The following is a 23,431-nucleotide window of genomic DNA, read 5'->3' as shown; positions in this document are numbered from 1 at the left end:
CTGCAGGTATAGACAGAAAGAATACAACGCCACACCGATCTGTCTTTGCGAACAATCTTCGCCTCTTCCACATCCATGCCTGCTCATACATATCTGCCGATTATTCCGACACCTAACCTGTGTACGCTCAAGTATTAAAATATATTCGCGTAAAAAGCTTGTCATTTTTAAGAATTTCTCCATACGCAGATGACTGTAAAAAAAATTAAATATTGAACGGTTACCTATTCGCCAAATGCTACGACAACTAAAAGGGGATAGTGACATTAGCGTTTATTGACAATTGCACAGCGTGAAATGATATTAAAATTTCTACGAAGCCAATTGAAACACGCCAACAACGATGTCCACAACGGCTTCTCCAATAACAGAATGATCGATGATGACTAGTGTAATGAATCCGTATAGAGATGGATGGCCGTCTACACATGGCGAATGGAAATGAGGAAGCCAGTTTACTCCGGTTTGGCGACAGCACGGAATGACATCATTATTATTCTCAAATCTGCCGGGGCGGGGGCGGGCGGGCGGGGGAGGCTCTACCCAAACCGGACGACAACGGACGAAACGGAAGAACCGGAAGAAATGGGATAGAATAGTGGATTAGTAGGGTACACAATACCAGTAGACCAGTTGCTGTTCACAGTGTAAATTGGCGAAATGGCATTGATCAAGTTTCGTCAATTTTCTTTTGTAATCGTCTGGGGTCATTCGATGTCTAAGCCCATTTTGGGACCTCAACCCTGTTGCGTTAGACGCCACATTGGCGGAGCGTATTATCAAAGCTTTAAACTGAAAATTGTAAAATCCAAACTGGCAGGGACTGTATATTTTTATTAATTTAAAATTTACTCGATAAATACCACTATTTCATTAAATCTATTGTGACACGTGTTTCGATGTATTCTGCAACATTTTCTTTGAATTGTGTCTTTTTTTTGTTTGTCATTATGATGTAAATTAACGCTATTTAATGATCTCTGATACTCAGTTATTTTTTTAATAATTAAAATGTAACTTTATTTTAAAATCACTATAAATATTTATTTTAAAACAAAGTTACATTTTAATTATAAAATAGAAAATCACAAAGTTAGTGCTTCAAGTATAAATTATATTCAATTATTTTTGTTATATTTTTTCAAATATTTTATTGATCATTGGAGAACTTAACGGTAGAAAGTGCTTGATATTTAGCGGGAAGGACATCGTTACATCTTTGATCACTATTTTTTTTCTCTTAGGTCTTAAAAAATAGATGATTCTATTTTTTTTAGTATTTTTCAGTTCTAAATCTAATATTTATTTACTTATTACACGTCTTGTACAGAATGTGTGTACCATGGCGGGCGTATAGCTAAAAGACAATATCTTTCAACCAACCTAAATACTAATCTTAGATGAAAATTTATAAGTCGCGGAGAACTAAATTTTCCACAAGATAAGATATTAATTTCAAACAGCCAAATAAACTACAAAAAAAGGTTTCTTGTTTCAATTATTTTTAAACTTTAACCTATATATATCGCTATCTGTTTTCTGTTGGTTGGTAGATATTGCTTCTTACCAAAAAAATTACAAGTCTAATAAACATTACAAATTTTAGCCTTACATTAAAAATAGGAACAATTAAAAATGGCGGCTAATATAACAGGGTTGGAGTCCTAAAAAATCTGTATGCAGACCTATATCGTTATCTATTTTCAGTTGGATGGTAGTTATTGCTTCTTACCAAAAAATTACATGTTTAATAAACATTACAAATTTTAACCTTACATTGAAAATAGGCACAGTTCAAAATGGCGGCTAACATAACAGGGTTGAAGTCGTAAAAAATCTGAATTTAGACAACAGCAAAAAACGAATGACGAAGAAAAATTGAAGCCTTTGATCAATGCTATTTCGTGTAATATGTATGGTGCACAGCGACCGGCCTACGAGAGTAAGCGGAGCGACCAGACAAAGCAACACGTGTTGGGTGTACTGTGTGGGGACCACCCCCACCCCGCTGCGACTCACCCTCGCTGGAGTAGGCCCTGGAGGCGCAGTTAGCGCACAGCTCCTCCCGCCCCGCCGGCCTCCCCCGCCCTGTAACATCACACACCGTATCTCCCTGCCTGGACATGTCAACACCCATACACAAACAAAAAAAAATATCAAAAATAACTCTTCTTTTTTTGACACTCTTCTTCAATCTGCGCGATGATTGGTTTGCTTCATTCGTGGTCGGTCTCCACCCGGCTCTATCCTCCGCTCGTCTCTTCGACTCGGCGTACCCGCTACAGCGCGTGTCGGAGATAATTTGGTCCATGTACAGTAAACCCCCCTATAACGTTGAGATAGGTACCGTGTTATCGGAGGATTGTAATTTTACATTTTAACCAGCGGAAATGACTGAAGTGAGTCACTGAAAATTAATTCAATTTAAAATAATTAACCCCCTATAACTTACAATCTTACAATCTTGTATTTATTTAGATTGGCAGTGACAGGTATATTGAAAGCTTTTAAATGGAAATTCACAGTAAAATCGGGATACAATTTTATATTGTTTCACATTTTCAATAAATTTCGCAACTTAGTTAAAAAGAAATTGCTTAGCAAGAGCAGATCTGTCAGGAAGCCTAGATGCATGCTCTCTCTCTCTCTCTTTCTCTCTAGAAGATCATCATAGAAGGTCATCTAGAATAAACCCATTTTAATGCTGAGAATTTTTGGCAAAAAATAGTTCCATTTCAAATTTGATGAATATTTAAAGTGCAGAAAAAATTGTTTACAAAAAATGTAATTCTTTTATTGACTGAAAATTTGTTGTTTATTTTTCGGGGGGGGTTTTGCAATGGCAGCGCCATCTGTTGAACGTAACAGCAACATACGCAATACTTAACATTGCGCATGGCGGACAGCGTGTTTCATGCCAGCTGCTTAAATATTTTTAATTAATGTTTTACTTAGTAAATACCACTGTTTCTTAAAATCTACTGTGACACGTGTTTCGATGCATTCCGCATCGTTTTCATAAAAATGGATAGGTTTCACCACAAAGTGACTGCCGAATCAATCAATGAAAATGCTTAAATATACCCAACAAGCAACACGGCAACGCGGGCACAGGCAGTAAAAAATTATAATAAATAATAATATAACTTTAGTAAGAGTTTGGCGTGCCTTGTCGCAGATTGAAGATAGTCGTCATACCATATCAATAGTATGACAAGTTGTTTACCGCCATTATGAAATATTTCTCCAAAAACTTTAAACTGCTGACAGCTTAGAATTTATGTTCAGCAAAATACTTAATACTTCATTTCATTTTCATTCAAACCCTTATCCGCACCCCAATGGTGCATAGGGCACTGCATCATATAAACGCAGTGTTATCTCGATCGTTAACACATGAAGGAAAGATGATCAGCCCTCCGCTTCCGGTACCAGTCCAAGGTAATATTGAATAAATATAAAAGTGAAAAAATCACTTATATTTATTTGACCCCCCCTGGGAATCGAACCCGGGACCTCCAGTACGGTAGCCGAGCGTGCTGACCATTACGCTACGGAGGCGGACAAATACTAAATACGGAGCACAGGTATTGTATTTACTCGAATATATTTGATTTAATATTAAAAAATAGACAAAGTGCCGGTCGTCCTTTGAGAACAAACCTCACCGTTCGACATTCAGCGGACATTTTAAAATGCGACAAGAGGGAAAAAAAAATATTTTAAAACGACAGGAATGTTATGCATAATTACGTCCCAACATAAGCTTTTATCTGAGAATGTGAAAAATACAAACGAGATAAAAATAAGCACCCGATACACTGTGTTTAGAACGAGTTAGAATATTTGGGTGGATTTCCAAGCCGGCGATGTAAAGGGTGTTTTTTTTTAGAGGTATACAAATTCAAATTTCCCGTAATCAATGGATGGTGGCACCCGCCGTATGGCATGTTGCGCCATCCTGTTGAAACCACAGTTCTATTACATCAATGCTATTCAACTGAGGTACGAAGAAATTAGTAATCATAATTCTATAGCGCTCTCCATTGACCGTAACATTCTGGCCGGCATCGTCTCTTAAAAAAATATAGGCCAATCATTCCACCTGCCCATAAAGCACAGCAAACGGTGACTTTTAACGGATGTAAGGGCGTCTCAACAAAGGCTTCTGGGTTTTCTCCACTCCAAATTCGGATACTCTGCTAATCGACATAGCCAATTAACCGAAAATGTGCCTCATCGGTGAACAAAATTTTGCGTTGAAAAAGAGGATCAAGCTGAATTTTGTTTTCGGCCCATTCACCGAACCTACGACGCGCATAATGGTCATTCAGTCCATTCATGGTGAAATGGCAAAACGTACTGACTACAAATCAACAGTCAACTGTCAAATTGACAGTCCGTAGAAACAATGTGTTGTGTCGGGTTGTGGTCCCGTGGTTAGTGTCGCAGACTCAAAAGTCAGAGTTTCTCGGTTCGAACCCACTCTACCACAATTTGATACCTATTTCTAATGAGCCGCTTAGGCTCAGAGAAATATATTTTTTTAACAAAAAAAATATGTTCCCAGTTTAAAAAACAAATCTCTAAAAAAACACTCCATGTTACTCGCGAAATAAACACTCGCCTGCTGTGGGCGGCACAATTATCCGCGCTTCGCCGCGACTATTTAGCAATACCAAATATATATTGGCCAACAATACGTTATTATTATTATCAATCACAATAATTGTGTTGCGAAACACTTGACGCGTACACGACAGCAGAATGTTGGGCCGAGGCGGGCCGAAGATCAATAAACTCGTCAGCCGAATGCACGACTATCCCAAGTCATTTTTAAAATTACCAAAAGTCCAAGTGACTCTGAAATCTAGCTACGACTTATGCGACACCGCTTATCATGGCCCTACTTAGTCTTAACTTTATTTTAAGTTTTATAGTCTGTGCATACTCATCAATGGATTTATTGTCTATGTTTAGTTACTATAATTTCTTGTAATTCATGAGTGAAAATTCTAGGCAAAAAAAACACTCATCACTATCCTATGTCACAAATAAGTCATTGAATAAATAAAAGCAGGGATTAAAAAATAAGATTTTTTATAATTTTTATGACATGAATTTGAATTGAATGAATTTAAGGAACCCGGTCATTGGCCAAATAAAATAAATGTAGAAAAAAAACTATTTTATATTTATGTTATACATAGTTATTTTATTATATAAAAGCAGTTTCACCAAGAAATGTCGGTACAAAACTTATCGTGACTAATTTGAAACGTTAAAAAAAATATTACAAATTACAGGGAATTTATTACAAATAACAAATAGAAGTTCTTAACTACCATGGAGGTTTTATTTCAGTTAGTATTAAAATTGTTTTTTTCTCTCTAGATGTGCGTCTTCAATCTAGGAATCATAGATCGATATGCAAAATTGAAGTGGGTAGTCGACACGCAACTAGAAGTAATTTGATTAGAACGAATATAAATTATGTATCGGAATTTAAATACCTCGGTCCATTAAACTGATAGTAATTTGTCGTGGATCACGGAAAGCATCGCGTGAGTAGGCAGGGTAGCTGGGGTAGCAGTACCGGCTCGTACTGCCAACCCCAAGGGACACAGTCAGGACAGAGGAAGAAATGGAAAAACAAACAAAAAATGTCTTCCATTTTGTCGGCTGATCAGATGGTGATAGCATTTTATGGGTATTTGGTTACTATACTCGTATATTGGCGATGTTTCGAACCGCGACGCAGCTCGGCATATGATCTGATCGTCTAGAGTTGGCAAGATCCGGTCATTCAGAAGATCCGCATCAGCGGATCTTTATCACTTATGTGATCCGTTCACTAAGACCGGTTCAATTGAACGATGGATCTCTCTCTCTTCGGACAAATCACCCCAGCGAGGGGAGTGAGCTAATCACAAATCTTATCATGACATCTTACGTTGTTTAGCTTTTCGCTCAGAATGTTCTGCCCTCAGCGAAGGGGAGGTTTTTGTGGCAAATTGTGACGATCTCAACGACAAAAACCAAAAAAAATATGTTCAAGACTTTTTGCTATCGTGAAATAATCAGTGTATCGGTGAATAGATGAATCTGCAATTCAGTAACAAAGTGAACGGGTACACGAGACACTGAAATTAGGGATTCGGTAACTCGGATCAATGTATGTGAACGGATCATAAAGAACGACAGAAAACTAACCAATCACCTGCAATATCTAATAACAGACGGCATTGTAACAACAACAAAAAAATGATACGTAAAACTGAGTTTTTTTCTTAATTTTTAACGTTTTGCGTAATAAAAACGTTTCCTTTTCCTTATACATTTTATTCGCTCGTTTTTGAAGGTTTTTTGCTGTCAATCCACGTAAAACTATATTAACCTTTAATGTACAAAAAACAAGGCTGTTTATACAGTACAAGAAATAAACCTCCACTCGTTTGGGTTCTGAAACTATAATCATTACGGTTTACGATAGTCTACAGCTAAAAACCATAATACATTTTACGAGACGAGTTATAATTTCGCAAATATTTCCCAGATAATAGATTGTAGGAACGAATGGCATGTTGTAGGGGTGGGCTGCCAATTTTTTACCAAGGGGCTCGCGGGTGGAGGAGGGAGGTGTTTAATTTTGTTATAACTATCCAAAATCCATAATATTTTTTAAAAAAAAACTTAATATGCACATCAAACGACTAAATATAAATATGACTTATTTTTTTATGATAGAATTCTTTGATTCAAAAAATGAAAAAAAAACAGATATGTCTATATTATTTACCCCTAGTAAATATATTTCCCGGCAGCAAAATCAAGATCTAAAAAACTTGTATCCGACCCATCATGACGTATGGAATCGAAAGTAGAGCAGACACAGTTGCCACAAAAAACGCGCTTAGAGTGTCAGAAATGAAGCATATCAGGCAAGAGTCTTCGAGATACAATAAGAAATGCCAGGATCAGGGAAATATGCGACATCGAAGATGTCGTTAGGTGGGGAAGGCAACGAAGGAGACAATGGTATACGCATGTGAGTAGAATGGAACCATCCAGACTCCCCCACATCGCACGTACGGCTAACTCTATGGTAGACGACTCCCAGGCAGACCACCAAAGAAATGGGTCGATGGCTGGGAATCGACAGCGCAGGAGGCTAATCCCTCTTAAAAACAGGCCGCAAGGCCTACAATAAGAAGAAGAAGAAGAAGAAGAAATATATTTCTCGAGAAATTTCAAAAGGCAACAAAGTTTTGTTACATAGATCATTCAAACCAACCACTGAAATTGCATTCATGTGCTGATGTAATCAGAGAAAATTGATTTATTTTCATATTAAAAGGGCCTCGCCGGCCCAATTCAAATTTAACAAGGGGCTCGCGCGAGCCCCTCCGAGCCCCCTGCAGCCCACCGGCTGGCATGTTGCCGGCCCTCGCCCGTTTGAATTCATACAGATATCTTCATAATGCTCGACCCGGTGTAATGAGCGGAAGGCATGGTGCCCCCGAAACGAATCACGTCAGCGGAGGAGACTGCCATTACGTACGAAGTCACGAGGAAAGCGAACATTGGCAGAGATTCAATTTTTGAAAACGAGCTTTAAAAATCGCTGGACCGAAGTCCGCTCGGAGAGCCAGACCTCATTATTTACGCAGCGCGATAAATTTGCCGACGAAAATAAGCTTTTTTTCACTATTATTATCTTTTGAACACAAGAGATAAAAATAATCGGCAACAATGTGAGAATCAGCCAAATTTCCGGCACTATATTGTTGAATCAGCACGCTCGGCTACCGTACTAGAGGTCCCGGGTTCGATTCCCAAAGGGGGGGGGAATAAATATAAGTGATTTTTTCACTCTAATATTTATTCAATATTTCCCCTGACTGGTACTTGAAGCGGAGGGCTCACCTTTCCTTCACGTTTTAACGATCAAGATAACACTGCATTTATATGATGCAGTGCCTTATGCACCATTAGGTGCAGACCAGGGTTAGAAGAAAAAGATATTGTTGAATTTTAGACAAATAGATATCAAATTTGCGAAATTCGGAATTACGAGTACATAAAATGCGATCACATCAAATTTCCTAAATGGCAAATGTAAATACCAGACTATGACGACATCTCGGTGAAAAAAATCACTCGTAAGCAACACATGTCAACGAACGCTAAACCCACGTGGATCTCCCCGACACCGCACTAATAGAGCTGTAAAGACTGTTTTATATGATATACCTGTATAGCACAGGTATTACATTATTGCCACGTTAGGTTTATTGGAATTCTCAAAAGAAAATCAATTACTGATCCGATTCGCTATTGAGAAATGTGTATTTTTTGTCGTTTAATACTGATTTTACAATACTATTTACAAAATCTATTTACTAACGCATTTTGACATTTTCTACAATACGATTTACGTAATTTAGAAAACGTGCGCATTTTGATATGTATTTACTAACTGTATCTTGCCACGAATCTAAAATATCTGCGATTAACTGTATTATATATAAGGAAGAGTGCTTTAAGGTGGTATGGACATGTGCAGCGAATGGATGAGGAGAGAATGACTAAGAAAATATATGTGGCGAATGTGAGCGGGAAAACAGAACGAGGACTGCCGAAAAAGACTTGGCACGATCAGATCAATCAGAACTTATTACATTACAAATTGCAATATTTGTATTATATTTCTAATACCGTTTTTACTGATGTAAGTCCTTATTTCACCATGCGAACATCATTACAATATTTGTATTATATTTCTAACACCGTTTTTACTTATGTAAGTTCTTATTTCACCTATTTATTGTAACTGCAGACAGTTGGTAGAATTCCATATTGAATTGTTGGGTAATATATCCAAAATAAAACAAGGTTTTTGTTGGATTGAATTCTACATTATTTATGTATATCTTAATACGTGACGCGTTTCGTCTTCTTAGGACATTATCAAACACTCAATACAAATAGTGTTTGATAATGTCCTAAGAAGACGAAACGCGTCACGTATTAAGATATACATAAATAAATGTAGAATTCAATCCAACAAAAACCTTGTTTTGTTTTGGATATATTACCCAAAAATTCTTATTTCACCGTTCGAACATCATTACAATATTTGTATTATATTTCCAACACCATTTTTACTGAAGTAAGTCCTTATTTCATCGTTCGAACATCATTACAATATTTGTATTATATTTCCAACGCCATTTTTACTGAAGTAAGTCCTTATTTCACCGTTCGAACATCATTACAATATTTGTATTATATTTCTAACACCATTTTTACTGAAGTAAGTCCTTATTTCACCGTTCGAACATCATTACAATATTTGTATTAGATTTCTAACACCGTTTTTACTGATGTAAGTCCTTATTTCACCATGCGAACATCATTACAATATTTGTATTATATTTGTAAGACAACCAAGACATGATCATAAACAAGAGTTGATAAGGTGTACGTTACCTATTATTGATATTTGAAGAAACTGTTTGAATACTTGTGTGGGTAACGTAGAATCAGAAAACGGTGAAATTAAATATTGACAGCGAGCGTTACCCTCCACGTGTTAATAAGATAAGAATGAAAAATAATAAGTGGGTACTAAAAACAAAGCACCAAAGTCCGCAATCATATTATCGTTAAAATACTCCATAAAACACCCTTTTCAAGCAATGTTTAAGAGAGTAATGTTGACAGTATTGTCTAAGTACTAAGTTTCACGATACAATGAATTAACTCATGCGCGTATTCACAATCGCCTTTTAAAATTCAACCTTGTGAAGAAAAACCCATAGGAAAAACATATTACGGCGGTCCGCACCTTTATTCTGTTAAAATCTTCAGATTCTCGAGAAAATTACAGGTGCTCAACTCTCACGTGTCGAAAACCGATAGCGAACGCAGTCGCAATTCGTTGTGTTAAGCGAGATTTCCAATAACAATAGAACACTGAGGAATTTATGGTTTTGAGACGAATGCGTGATTTAGCCCTTGAACATCAGATTTTTATCAGGCTAAAATAAAAAAAATGTTACATTTTAAAATCATTTATTCAGTACCTAAATAAAGAGCATTTTCATAAACTAAATTTTCTTCTTCTTCTCTAATTTTTCTCAAAACACTCAGTAATCCGAACGACCCACTGCACGTGATCGTACATTTACTTTAATTTATTTAACCGTTTTTGATTCTTGTCGAATATTATATGAAAATACCTTTTTTTAACTATGTAAATATATACATTGATAAATATAATTATCATTTTTTTGCAGAGACCCACCAAGCCACCTTATGTGTATTGTCGGTGGAGTCGTTTTACATACGTTTTTTTTTCATTATTATTTAACATACACACAAAAAGAGAAAGAAATAATTAAAAATAAAAACTAATTTACAATTTTCATAGTATCATCTCATTACATCAAATATTGACAGCCAAAACACAAAACGACAGACACGAACTGACTTTGGAGTGAATTGCTCCTACAGGCTTGCTCCGTAATACAATTAATATCGGCACTTTCCGCAAGCGGAATGCAACCCTGGCTGACACGGTATTGGAAACTGAAATCGCTCCGGTAGCAGTGACAAACCTGCATAATATGCACACATGTTCGCACTGACCTTCGCCTCGACTCACGGGAAATGACGCTGGGCGGAATTACGAGGGAGGACAGAGGGTGAGCGTTATCCACGGGGGGATGTTTCTATACAAATGAGATTCGTTTTCCGATTGGCAATTGCTTAGAAAGGTCTCCCGTGTCATGAGACACGTAATTGTGGATTAAACTGTATAAAAATGAGGCCATCTTGCCCTGCACACCTCACGTACCTACAATACCAAAATAACTGTATTTAAATATATAAAATGATCTAATTTAACTACTTATTAACCATCACGCCGTTTTCCCCAGGAGTAGGCGGAGATAATAGAACGCCACACTCCTCTCTTTTTGCAATCATTCTTCGTCTCTTCCACATTCCTACATCTAATACACACCCGTCGAATATTTCGACCGAGTGTATTTGACCTGACCCGACCGCTTTCGAGTATTTGACATTCCTAATCATGCCATGTTTTCCCCGGTCTTCCTATGCTCCTTTTTTCCAACTACATTCGCCTCATAAATTTTCTTTACAGTTCTTTCCACGCTCATTTGTTCCACGTGTCCAAACCATCTCAACACACCTTTCTTAATTTTCTCAATTTTATTGATAATTAATTTTGAAAATACTTGCCTATTGCATTCTTTCCTTATTTCACCATTCGAACGTCATACATCGTTTTGTCGCACATTCGTTTGTGGGATCGCATATCGAATGCATTCAGTCTATTTTCATACTTCTTTTGCCAACTCCATGCTTCACTCCCATACATTATACATAATATAATCTGCTACTTGAAAAACAGTTAAGTACAGTGAATTTTCAAAAAGATCACTAAAATATAAAAATTTATATATTAAAAAAAAACACACACAGCTCGCTTCCCACCCCCCCCTCTCCCCCTCTTACTCACTGTCTTTCTATAGAGAAAAAATATTTTTATATGTAACGTCGTACATTGTATATAGGTACATATATATTATGTACATATGTACGTTTTCTTTGATATGTTTCAGGGGTATGTATTTGAAAAGCCTCTAAACATCTGTCTAAATATTAAATATCGAAAGCAAACGACGCGTATGAGTACGAATTATTTGTTAATCCCGTGAAGTATACGTATCATATAACACAGTGTTTCCCAATCAGTGGTTCGCGCGGCAATCTCTCGACTAAGATAATTTAATCAGTAAAAAATAATTACGCAGACGAATTGCCGAAATATATTTAATCGATCGGTGTTATCATTGTATCAGAGTTGTGTAAAGAAAAAACAATTGTCACATTTAACTGATTTTCACCGTAATTACGACTGTATCTTGATGGTAATAAATGTTTAAAAAAACTGATTTCACAACGTTTCGGAAGTGTCCAAATCCTTGTTCACAAAACTATGTTTCTCCACTTATTTTTGTTTACATTTTGACTTCGCAACATTGTGTTAAGATGTTAAAATGTAAAAATTACTCTTGAGTGGAGAAACCCAGATTTGTAAATAAGCATTTGGACACACCCGAAATGCCGTGAATAAAATAACGGTTAAAATTATAAGCTGCATAAAAATTTCAATTATGTTTTCAGGCGCCTACCAGTATGTAAAATAATCCGGTTAGGATCTTGCATACATCTGAATAAAATGGTCTCTACTAAATAAAAGCTTTCTCAAACTAACCATAGATGCTGCCGTAACTCAAACATAAGACTTGTGAGATATGTATCAGTTCCAAAAAAAATAGTAGTGTGGTAGAATGGTGTATTTTACACGTGTATAAATCGATCACTAAACCAGCCTATGACAGGTCATAGCCCCTGTTAATATCAAGACCTTCATATTCTTCTTCACCTATGCTGAGATGTCGAATTGAAAAAAAAAATATTTATTTGAGTACGAAAAAGGAATATTAAAACTTGAAACAGAATGTGCCAAAGAAGGTATGTGGTTGAAAAAAATAGACGAGGCAATAGGGCATAAAGATCCATCAGGTTTAGTGGTGTCTTATTTAGAAATATGACAAGACGACTAGGACAAATAAATGAACTAGTGACAAATCTTGATTGATATTAGATATTGAATCCATTGTTTCTATTGCACTGTTTCTAGAGATCAACCTCATTAATTTATTAGATACTATACACTTTACTGTAATTTTTAAGATACAAAAGAATATACTACAAATCCTTGTACATAATAGGCATGGAGAATCTTCTTGCAAATTAAGGCAACTAATAAATATGTGTATTTTTTTAATATAAAGGGACGCTCGAGTTTGGGGTATTCCTTGAAGTGGTGCGCAAACTAATTGAGAACCAGTGATGAAATACATAACGCAATTCATGGGACACAATACATTGATATTGCGGTGGATTTCAGGCGCGTGAAAACACCGTCTGATTAAAAAGTCGGTTATCTTATCGAGCTTCGCAGAATTTGGTAACAAATTCTAATAAATAACGAGTCATTTTAAAACTTACATCGTATCATCGCCTTCAATCAGTGGAAAATCGTTCGGTGATTAAGTCTGAGTGAATAGTCTATAATCTCCAATATTTTCGTAAACATTAACATATATAGATTCGAATGAGATTTCTGACTGATTTTATCGTGTGATGATTGAATTTAATTTATATTCATTAATTTTAATGTTATTGATACGGAATTTAGTCCGCCTCCATTTCGAAATAGTTACCGAGTTTGTAGGTTTGTGAGAATATGGAAATCTGTAAATTAGCAGGAGCTTACGACCAGCGATCGGATGGTTGAATTAATCTATGAAAACTTAATTCTACCATTTTACATGGTGACCTACTGACAGAAGTTTGATAATGCCTTAACAAGGCGAAACAATTGTCACGATTTTTCGATTATTATTTATAAAAATAAAATATACACATTAGTAGACCCTAAAAATCAGTGTTTGATTTTAACATTTTAAATATAAATTACGTAGTTCTACAAATTAAATGCCAAAACAATAAACAGTGATGTTTTATATGTACATATTTTATGAACCACATTTTGAGTGTGTCCAAATACTTGTTCACAAATCTGCATTATCTCCAATTATAGGAGTTAATTTTCATATTATTTTTGGACATCTCATCAAAGATGAAGAAAAATATGGAAGTAAAAAAAAAACACAAAACAAAAACAGTTTATAAATTCTGAAAACGTTCTAACGCAATCATCTCAGCATGCCAATTTGTGGGTTGGATGGTTTCTTGATAACACGGTCCAATTGTATTTTTCATCAATATCCGCCATGTGCGTAAACCCTCGACTGAAATCATCGAGGATCACTGTGAAACCGCGCGTCCGCGTGAGGCGCGGTCGGGGGGCCCAGGGGTCGAACGGGGGTGTCCGCGGGCGTGGGGGTCGCTAATACGCTCTCCCCGTGCCCTTGACCCCCCTCCCCCGTGACCTAAGACTCCGGTAACCCAGGCGATACAAGGGAAATGCGAAGGTAACTAAGTGACTACTCGGGTACACGTCTACAGTTCTTCCGCGTGAGAATAACAAGATCGCTAATAAATTTACAGGCTAATTCTCAAATCACTCGTAAACGAGTGAAGGTCACTCCTAAAAGATGAACCCGCAAAGACTATACATTTACAGGCTTGTCTGTAGGTAGGATAGTAAGTATAGGGAAGGTAAATGTAAAAAATGCATAACAAACTCAAAAAAAATCTGAAAACTGTGAGAATCGGTTGATTTATTACATACTAGCTGTACCACACACGCGTTGCTATGGTTCAGTCTGATCAAACAAAGAAAATAGAAAGATCACATTATTTCTAATATGTATAATCTTACAATGGTTGTGAAGCAATGAAAATATTAAATGTCTGTGAAATAGCAATCCTTCTTTTGCCAGATCCATGCTTCACTCCATACATGAACTAATTTTCTAACAAAACGCCGCTTCCCCGCAGGGGTAAGTAGAGAGAATAGAACGCCATACTACACTATATTTGCAAACATTTTTTGCCTCTTACACATTCATGCATCTCCTCAAACACACCTGCCGATTATTTAGACTCCTGACCCGGCCGCTTTCATGTATTTGACATACCTGATCATGCCAAGTTTTCCTCAGTCTTTCTCTGCACCTTTTTCCAACTACATTCGCCTCATATTTTTTTTTACCTTTTATTCCAAACAAATGTGGAAAGTCAAGCCTGCACATGCGCGTATAGGAGAGATTCGCAGACTAATAACCAACCAAAATCACTCGCAAACGACTGAAGGCAAGAAGAGACCCGGTTTAATAAAGCTTGTATTGGATCTGACCAAAACATAGACAGCTTATCAAATAAATCGTTACTACTCTTGATTCTCGTATTACCCCGTCGATCAAATTGTTTCATTAATTTAACCCTTTGGCTACCGGGACTTTGAGGGTTACAATGCTAGAAATACTGCGATTTAATCATAAATAATTCAAAAGTAAAATGTTTCCGATAATTTCTAAACATTCTGTGGCATTGTTGAAACAAATCAGTTTTTGAATTTCAGCTTCGGCGTGACAAAAATATTTCTGAGTTTAGTCAACTAAATGTATACAACGTCATATATCATGACGTCAGATCCGACGGATCCGGTATCTCCCGCTAGTATACCAAAGGCCGACATAAAGGATTTTAGTAGCCAAACGGTTAAAAAAAAGGTATGCGCGATTTGTAAAAGGTAAACACGAACTTGATAAGTCGATTGTCGTCGAATTCCATTCTTTAGCGATTCTCAGAATGTCGAATCGACAATCGGCGACCGAGAAATGGCTGCGTTCTCGTGTAACAGCTATGCGTAATCAACGTCGTTAAACGAGAATGTGACAAATCGTCTGCTGCACTTAAATAGAATGCATTTTTACATTTTGACATCTCAACGCAGACGAAGAAGAATATGGAGTATCTACAGGGCTTACGACCTGTCATAGGCTGGTTCAATCAGTTTTAACTCTGACTTGTGACTCTGAGTGAAGCTACGGCTTATGCAATACTGTTTATCATGTTCCTACTTAGCATCCAACTTTATAAACTTTACAGCCTATTCCTAATTGTGACTGATTTTACTCTTTAAGGCCCCATATAAGATAAATCACAACGACATTTTCTTCAAACCCGGGTTTTACTTGAGGTGATTGAATCATTTGCTTAAATACAGTTTATGTATTTAAAAAAAAGTTTTTCTTCGAAATAAATATATGGTTTTGAAAAGAAAACAGATATTGAAAGGTAAGAAGATTAAAAAAATATATAAAAAATATTTTTCAGTATATGTCTGCCTCCGTAGTGTAATGGTCAGCACGCTCGGCTACCGTTCTGGAGGTCCCGGGTTCGATTCCCCGGGGGGGTCAAATAAATACAAGTGATTTTTTTCACTGTAATATTTATTCAATGTTACCCTGGACTGGTACCTGAAGCGGAGGGCTGATCACCTTTCCTCCATCTGTAAACGATCAAGATAACACTGCGTTTATATGAAGCAGTGCCCTATGCACCATTGGGGTGCGGATAAGGGTTTTATTATTTATTATTATATATGTACTTATATATATTTTTTTAAATCAAATCGCAAAATATATATTTTTTAAATCGTGCGTAGATACGATCGGCTCCTAGCGCCACCGTTCGAGTTCTGAATTTGAAAGTTCGAGACGGTTTGAGATCTCAGCCTTAAGTGAAAAAATCTAGACTAAAACACTCGCTGAAAAAACCAATATTTAACATTAAACGGTTCCCTCCGATAAAATATAACCAAAATGTCGCCATTTATGCCAACGTTTTATTTTTTATCATTATTATAGGATCGTGATTTAACATGGATTCTATTACTGTACATAAGCCTTCGCCTTGGGATTCCGTGAGGCGCATTTGAGGCTAGAGGAAGCCATTTGAAAGCCAGCGTAGCGTAAATGTAGCAATTGGATCACATTATTTGCATTCGTTGTATCGTGTAAATCCAATAACGGTGTTTTGTCGGATCGGTGGCCGCGAATACGTTCCCGAAATAAACGGACAATAATAACTCCCACTGATAATAAGTCTTTCGTTCCTATTATAAAATAAAACTATGGAAGTCTGGGCATTTACAGGGATCACGACCGTCATAGGCTGGTTTAAGTGATCACTTTACACACGTGTAATATTCACCAATTCTACCCGATAGAGATATATCGATTAAACTCTAAACACAGTCCTTGAATTCAATAGACTTCACTAGAGACATTTATGGTGGGATGAGGCAAGCTTTTTGTCAAACAAAAACTCTTCCATTTGTATGTGAGGTCCGAATCATATTTTGAGATGTCAAAAAATTATGTAAAAAATAACTCCTAATTGGAGATAATCCTGACCCGTGAACAAGTATTTGGACACACTCAAAATGATGTAAAAAAAACTAAATTACGAAAACGTTAATACATTCACTGCATTTTTTCTAATTTGGCAGTCGATGTGTCAAAAACATGAAAAAAAAATATATACATTTGTATGGTATACACTGTTCCCTTTGTGTGTAGCATTCATGCGCGGCTCATTTTTATCCTCGCTTTAAGACTAGCGAGTATATACATGAGTCGTCGAAAGGACTTGATCTATGTTATGTTAATGTGTAATTAATAGTCACTACACACTAACAAACAATATTGTGTGAAGACTGTAAAGAGTATGCTTTTAACTATGATGATACTTTTAAGCCATTTGACTCATTGTTATCAGACATACGCGCCTGGCGCGTACGCCGCACCCAACGGGTTAAGCAAAGAATTACAATTGTAGGATTTCGATCGCGCAACCGTTTCCCAAACGCACCCCATTTTTCTCATAATCTTCAAAGAAAAAATATACAACGTATAAATTACGATTTTATATGAAAATAACAGAAACCATACACTCCGGATTTTATTTCAATCGGATAAGAAAATACAACATACTAATGATACAATGTTTTTCGAAATATATTTTCATAATATTCAGTCACCTTAAAACGTGTTTTTTTCTTTTTCAAATTATATATACTTAATCGAAAACTAATTAATGATATTTAAAACGTATGACGTAAGTAAATTACGTATTTGATTTAATACAAATGTGTCGCCTACTTTCGAAATCCGCCAGATCCATGTAAGTCGATTTTACAAAAAAAATGCGAAATTCTCCGGGTAACATTTATGTTGAAAAGATTTGTCTATCTTTAGATAAAATATTATGAAATAGAGAATTTTACCACTTTTTTAGAAAATTATTCAGCATTTAAAAAAAACACAAGATTCAAACCGATAATGACGTCATGTTAATTTTTTACTTATCCCCGCTCTCTGATTAGCCGATATGGGTCAGAAGGCAAGTTCCATGAATATTGCGAAATTTGAAATACAACGCTGTTTTTAAGTATTTTTCAGCAGGGTTTTCAAGTATATAATTATTTTAAACAATAAAACCCATAATTGGCATTTCGATAGCATATATGTATTTTAAAATCTTATAAAATTGAATCTGGCGTATTTTGAAAGTAGGCGACACAAATATAGTCTAGTGACAACTTTTCGTATAGCAAGCATTGTATACATTGTACAATAAAATATAATAAAAATTAAAACTTATTGAAATAATGCGGTGTACAACTACTGCGTATTTTATTCAGACTACTTTTTAACTAAATATATTAATGAAAGATAATATCGCTGGCTTGAGAGTGTAAAACCGCATATCCTTCAAGGAGTTGGCAGTTTACACTCTGAGCCATCGATATAATACACCAATTATGATTCAACATCAGTCATGGGCAACCAATGGCCCGCAGGATTTTTTAGGATAAAATTTATATTTATATTACTCCGCTGACGAGTTTTAAAAATTAATTACATAATTTTTTAAATGAATAATAATTTTCAAACAAATATTTCATAACTCCCTTGGTTACTATTAACAATGGAGTAAATAATATTGCTATTATATTATTATGATCAAACTAGCAAGTACGTGCTACATTAATTTTTATTTTGCTAACACCAATTTAATACTGATATTGGCCTGCAGACCAAAAATGTTGCCGATAACTGACATCAACAAACTTCGTTCACATATAATAATTGATCAAAAATATAATATACATACTAGTTTAGCATTTTGCTGTATAATTTTTTTATACGAATTAGATACTCGAGTTTAAAATATATATCGTAGTCATACAGGAGTAAATGACCAAGTTCATTTTTTACAAAACCGTGATCATCGACTATTTAATATCTTACTAGCTTAATATTGCCCTGAAAAAATCCCAAAGCATTTTAAACTTGGAAGTATAACATATTGACTTGTTAAAAATTACTAACTGCATTGATGTTTATTTTTTGCCAAGCAAAAGTGACTTAAATGGCCCTCCTGAACATTTTACGTTTTGTTAGTTGGTCACTTTCTCCTGTACGACTACGATATCGCTCACTCCTTTCAAGAACGTCATAAATCAAAAAACTTGATTTTTCAGGAGAACGTTTTTAAAGTTTAATAATATAATACAATGTATTAAAAATAAATATCAAGCCACTTATTGAACTTTTTATTGTGCAACCAATCTTTTTAGGTAAAACATGAAGGTTTTTTCTCCATTTGAAAAATATTTAGTTTATTTAAAAATATAATTAAATAGTATCTTTTCTTCAAAATGCAAAAACAACACTTTCTGCCCTGTAGCGGGTAAATATTAAGTTTAAAATATGCCACTTTTGCTGGGATATAGTACATTTTCTGGGCATTCCGAAAACATGCACAACAGAAAATTGACGATTTTTGATTTATGACGTTCTTGAAAGGAGTGAGCGATATATGTATATACTCAAAATGGGAACAAATGATAAATCCATTTAAGTAACTTAAAATCGATTATTGATTTTAACTTGATTGAATTATATTGCAAAATTACTGTAATTATTTCAGATAAAATATAATAATTGAAGATATTGGAATATGAAAAAATTGAAAAAAATATATAATTAAGAATTTTTTTTGAAACAAATGCATTTTCTTACATAATACTTAAATTTTTTAAGAACTAACATATTTTTATAATTTAATCACAGAAGATGAAATATCTTAAACCACATAAGAATGATTGATTTAATTGATAAGAATAACAACATTTTCGCAGAATATTCTCCCGGTTATTAATAGAAAAAAAATATTTTAAAATGTATGGATAATATATCGCCCACTCCTTTCAAGAACGTCATAATTCAAAAATCGTCAATTTTCAGTTGTGCATATTTTCAGAATACCTACCCAGAAAATGTACTATATCCCAGCAAAAGCGGCATATTTTTAACTTAATATTTACCCGCTACAGGGCAGAAAATGTTGTTTTTGCATTTTGAAGAAAAGATATTGTTTACTTATTTTTTAAAATAAACTAAATATTTTTTAAATGGAGAAAAAACCTTTAGGTTTTACCTAAAAAGTTTTGTTGCACAGTAAAAAGTTTAATAAGTGGCTTGATATTTATTTTTAATACATTGTGATATATTTTTAAACTTTATAAACATTCTCCTGAAAAATCAAGTATTTTGATTTATGACGTTCTTGAAAGGAGTGAGCGATATGAGAGAAAAAATTATCCACTTCGATTACATAGTAACAGTTATTGACTAGAAACTAAGTCGTTTAACTTCTCAGTCAGTCCAACATGTCCCATTTTCTGCAAATTAAATATCGTTATCATTAAAATTATGAAATATTACAAAATGGACTTACCTTCATCTGCACTGAGGTCGGAAAACTTGATACCACCACTGTAATAAAAAAATCACAAAATAATTGTAATAAAAAATAGTGCTTTTAATTGCATATCGTATTTTTTTAAAGTCAGGTGCAAATCAAATTTAAAATGAGCTACTTAGAAAACGTAAATATGAAATTAAAATAATATCATTAAAAAAAAACTTAGTTAAGTGAGGAGCTAATATCAAAAATAATTAATAATTCCATATGCCATTCTGAAAATCAGATATCTCTTTATTGAAGCAAGATTTACGTAAAAGTGTAATTCCCACGATAAAGTCAAACTTCCATATTGCAAAATTGGTAAATTACAGTAAAAAAGTTAACCGTCTTTTTGTTATTTTAAATTACGCACAGGTGCATATAAATACATTTTATTTATTTTTTATGTTCGATGAAATCCTAATTCCATCAAAGGAGACAAAATTCAGAAAAAAAAAGTTAGTAAAATTGATTTTTGCTATACAGAAGGTAAAATTTGTGTCGGGTCGTAGTCCCGTGGTTAGTGTCGCGGACTCTTAAGTCAGAGTTTCTCGGTTCGAATCCACTCTACCACAATTTGATACCTATTTCTAATAATGAGCCACTTAGTCTCACAGAAATAGTGTGAAATTGTAATATTTGTGCAAATAATAAAAACACAAATATTTCTCTTTTAAAAAAATAATAAAAATAAATGCGTGAACAATATCCTTCAAAATTATATTTTTAATAAAAAGTTCGATATTAGGAAAACTTTTGTAAATAGAAGTTCGTTATATGGAAGTTCAAAGTCATGTCTCAAAACATAATTTGTGAGAGATATCTCATTCTTGCAATGGGCACGAGAATTATATGAACCTGCTAAATGAAGTTTAGCGTTTAGAGTTCAGAATTCTAAAGATGGATTCTGATTGAGCGATAAATATTAAAAAAATAATTAGTATAATGAAATGTATACATGTCGGCTTGGGTGAATCAAGCGTACCTTAGAAGAACGGTGGCAGTTTCTGGCACACGGAAAACCTGCAAATAAACGCATTGTGGAGCCATACTCATCCCGGGAACACCTTCTGAGGCATCCCATACACAAATAATCAAAATACCAAACTGTATGCCACTGTTGATAATAATTTTAAAAAAGGAATAACTTGAGAATTTTTTTTAAAATATTAATTTGTAGATAAAGTGAGATTTAATATTCAGGGCACACATTTAACAAGTTACATATTTCATACATAATAAATTATTAATATATTTCAAATTCAAATTACCTTCCATCCCAAATTTTCAAAGAAAGTACATAATCGAGATTGTCCCGTCGTTTTACCGCCGCAAGGTCCTGTAATTTTAGAGGAAATACTGTTGCCATGAAAAATGTGAAATTCAATTTGATGAAACATAAAAAGTGAAATAATCATCTCAAAAAATGGTACCAAACGTCAAACTGACAAAAAGTCTAAATGAAAACAAAGACCTATGGTATAATATTATTTATCATGCCCCTAATTTTTATTCATGTACCTACAATGATGAAAAGCATGTGGCAAATTTGAAATCCAATATCAGTTTAGAGAAAAATAATTATTTTGGAGGCATAAGATAAAGCAAATTCATACCAAAGATGCAAAAATGCAACGAGACTACTCGATTATTTGTATATAAATTGACATTAAAATGTAAAGAATTAAATGTTTCAAACGATGTCACTGAAAGCCCATAAATCCTGAAGAAAACCATGTGCTTTTAAACGAACTCACCGCCAGTCAAAACGATTTTGTGAACGCGCTTTTCAGCTTTAGGATCCATTGCGAATGTAAACTAATTTACTTGTAATTTTTATAATCTATTAACAACACCAGATCACTTTTAATTTATTCATAATAAGGATCAAATATCATAAACAAATAACAAAAATAGACATATCCGCTAATGCACACCACACGACAAAACAACACTACCCAACAGCATATTTCTAAATGATTTATTTTCGGATCTCCGTCTCGTATCCCGACTTAAAATTATTTATTTTCTTATTGTTGGCACCGGTCCACACATTTGTAGCTATCTTCAAGAAAGTGTGGTATCCCAGTTTTCATTGCCATGGTTATAGAATTTCTTACATAATTTACCAATATTTTATACCCGAATAGTACCTACCTACTCTTTAAATAAAGGTAGGTACTGGATATTGGTAAATATTCCGTATATAAATATTTCATGCACGTTTGTGGGGAGGCTAAATAAACCCTAAGCTGGTTGAAGATGTAAGTTTTCACCAGTTTTTCGTCTTTCTGGATTATGTTACATTTTTAATCAAGATTTACAATATTGTACTGAAATTTTTGTTTTATTTCATCATGAGCTTCTGAAAAATAACCCAAATCCTGAATAAAATAAATCCTTTATACCAAAGGCGGAACCAAATGCTTTGGTAGCCAGCCAGCAAAATAAGTATTCTCAGTATAAGGGTATTTTGGTAATTTCCTACCCCCCCCCCCCCCCCAACCCCGGTCTCGTTCATTAACGAGAATTTTGGTGGAGGCGCTAGACCAAGTTTTGGCAACCCGTGGCTTAGAGCATAAAAAATGGCAATAATACTAATTTCTAAAACACTGGCACTTAAAACTGAATTATCACTGTTTCATGACTATAAGATTTTTTAAATAACTTTTCTCTTGTTTTCTTTTTTGTACATTGAAAGAATTCTACACGCCCTGGACACCTGCTCCCTCTTCTTTTGTTCTGCCACTACTCAATACATTTGAATCTCCAAGTTTTTTAAATCGTGCTGCTTTCCATGGTGACTCTTTTTTTCCTCTCAAATACTCGTTAAGATTACTCACCATGTTTTGCACAAGAACAATGGGATTATTATTGACTCATTCATATTGAGTTTCCATATGGCGTTATTGATACCACCACTAAAAAGGGATTAGTAGTGTGTTTAGACTGCTACTTAGCGATATCGCTATTACCATGTCAACATACTAGGATACGCTACCTGTTACTAGTCGGGTAACTATACTCCTCGTATCTCGTACTA

General features: G+C 34.8%; 1 protein-coding gene across 4 annotated transcripts in view; it reads right to left on the bottom strand.

The window, feature by feature from the left end:
- The window catches only part of LOC148303691 (TRPL translocation defect protein 14-like), a 48,237-nt gene extending 25,871 nt beyond the window's left edge, over positions 1-22,366 (bottom strand). Inside the window, exons 1-5 of one of the 4 annotated variants that reach the window (XM_088269550.1) lie at positions 22,146-22,366; positions 21,660-21,727; positions 21,374-21,411; positions 20,380-20,417; positions 2,020-2,088 (exon numbers count right to left, since the gene is read on the bottom strand). In XM_088269550.1, coding sequence (XP_088125676.1) covers positions 2,020-2,088; positions 20,380-20,417; positions 21,374-21,411; positions 21,660-21,727; positions 22,146-22,194 — 262 coding nt within the window. In that variant the 5' untranslated portion in view covers positions 22,195-22,366. The remainder of the gene's footprint in view (positions 1-2,019; positions 2,089-20,379; positions 20,418-21,373; positions 21,412-21,659; positions 21,728-22,145) is intronic. The other 3 variants (XM_088269551.1, XM_088269553.1, XM_088269552.1) reach the window with 3 other exon arrangements.
- Positions 22,367-23,431: the final 1,065 nt, after the last annotated feature.

The sequence above is a fragment of the Brachycentrus maculatus genome, unplaced genomic scaffold, assembly GCF_059751285.1.
Source record: "Brachycentrus maculatus isolate JH-2025_06_01 unplaced genomic scaffold, ASM5975128v1 h1tg000357l, whole genome shotgun sequence".
Taxonomy (NCBI): domain Eukaryota; kingdom Metazoa; phylum Arthropoda; class Insecta; order Trichoptera; family Brachycentridae; genus Brachycentrus; species Brachycentrus maculatus.
The sequence above is the reverse complement of the archived record's forward strand: the minus strand, read 5'-3'. Positions and strand labels throughout refer to the sequence as shown.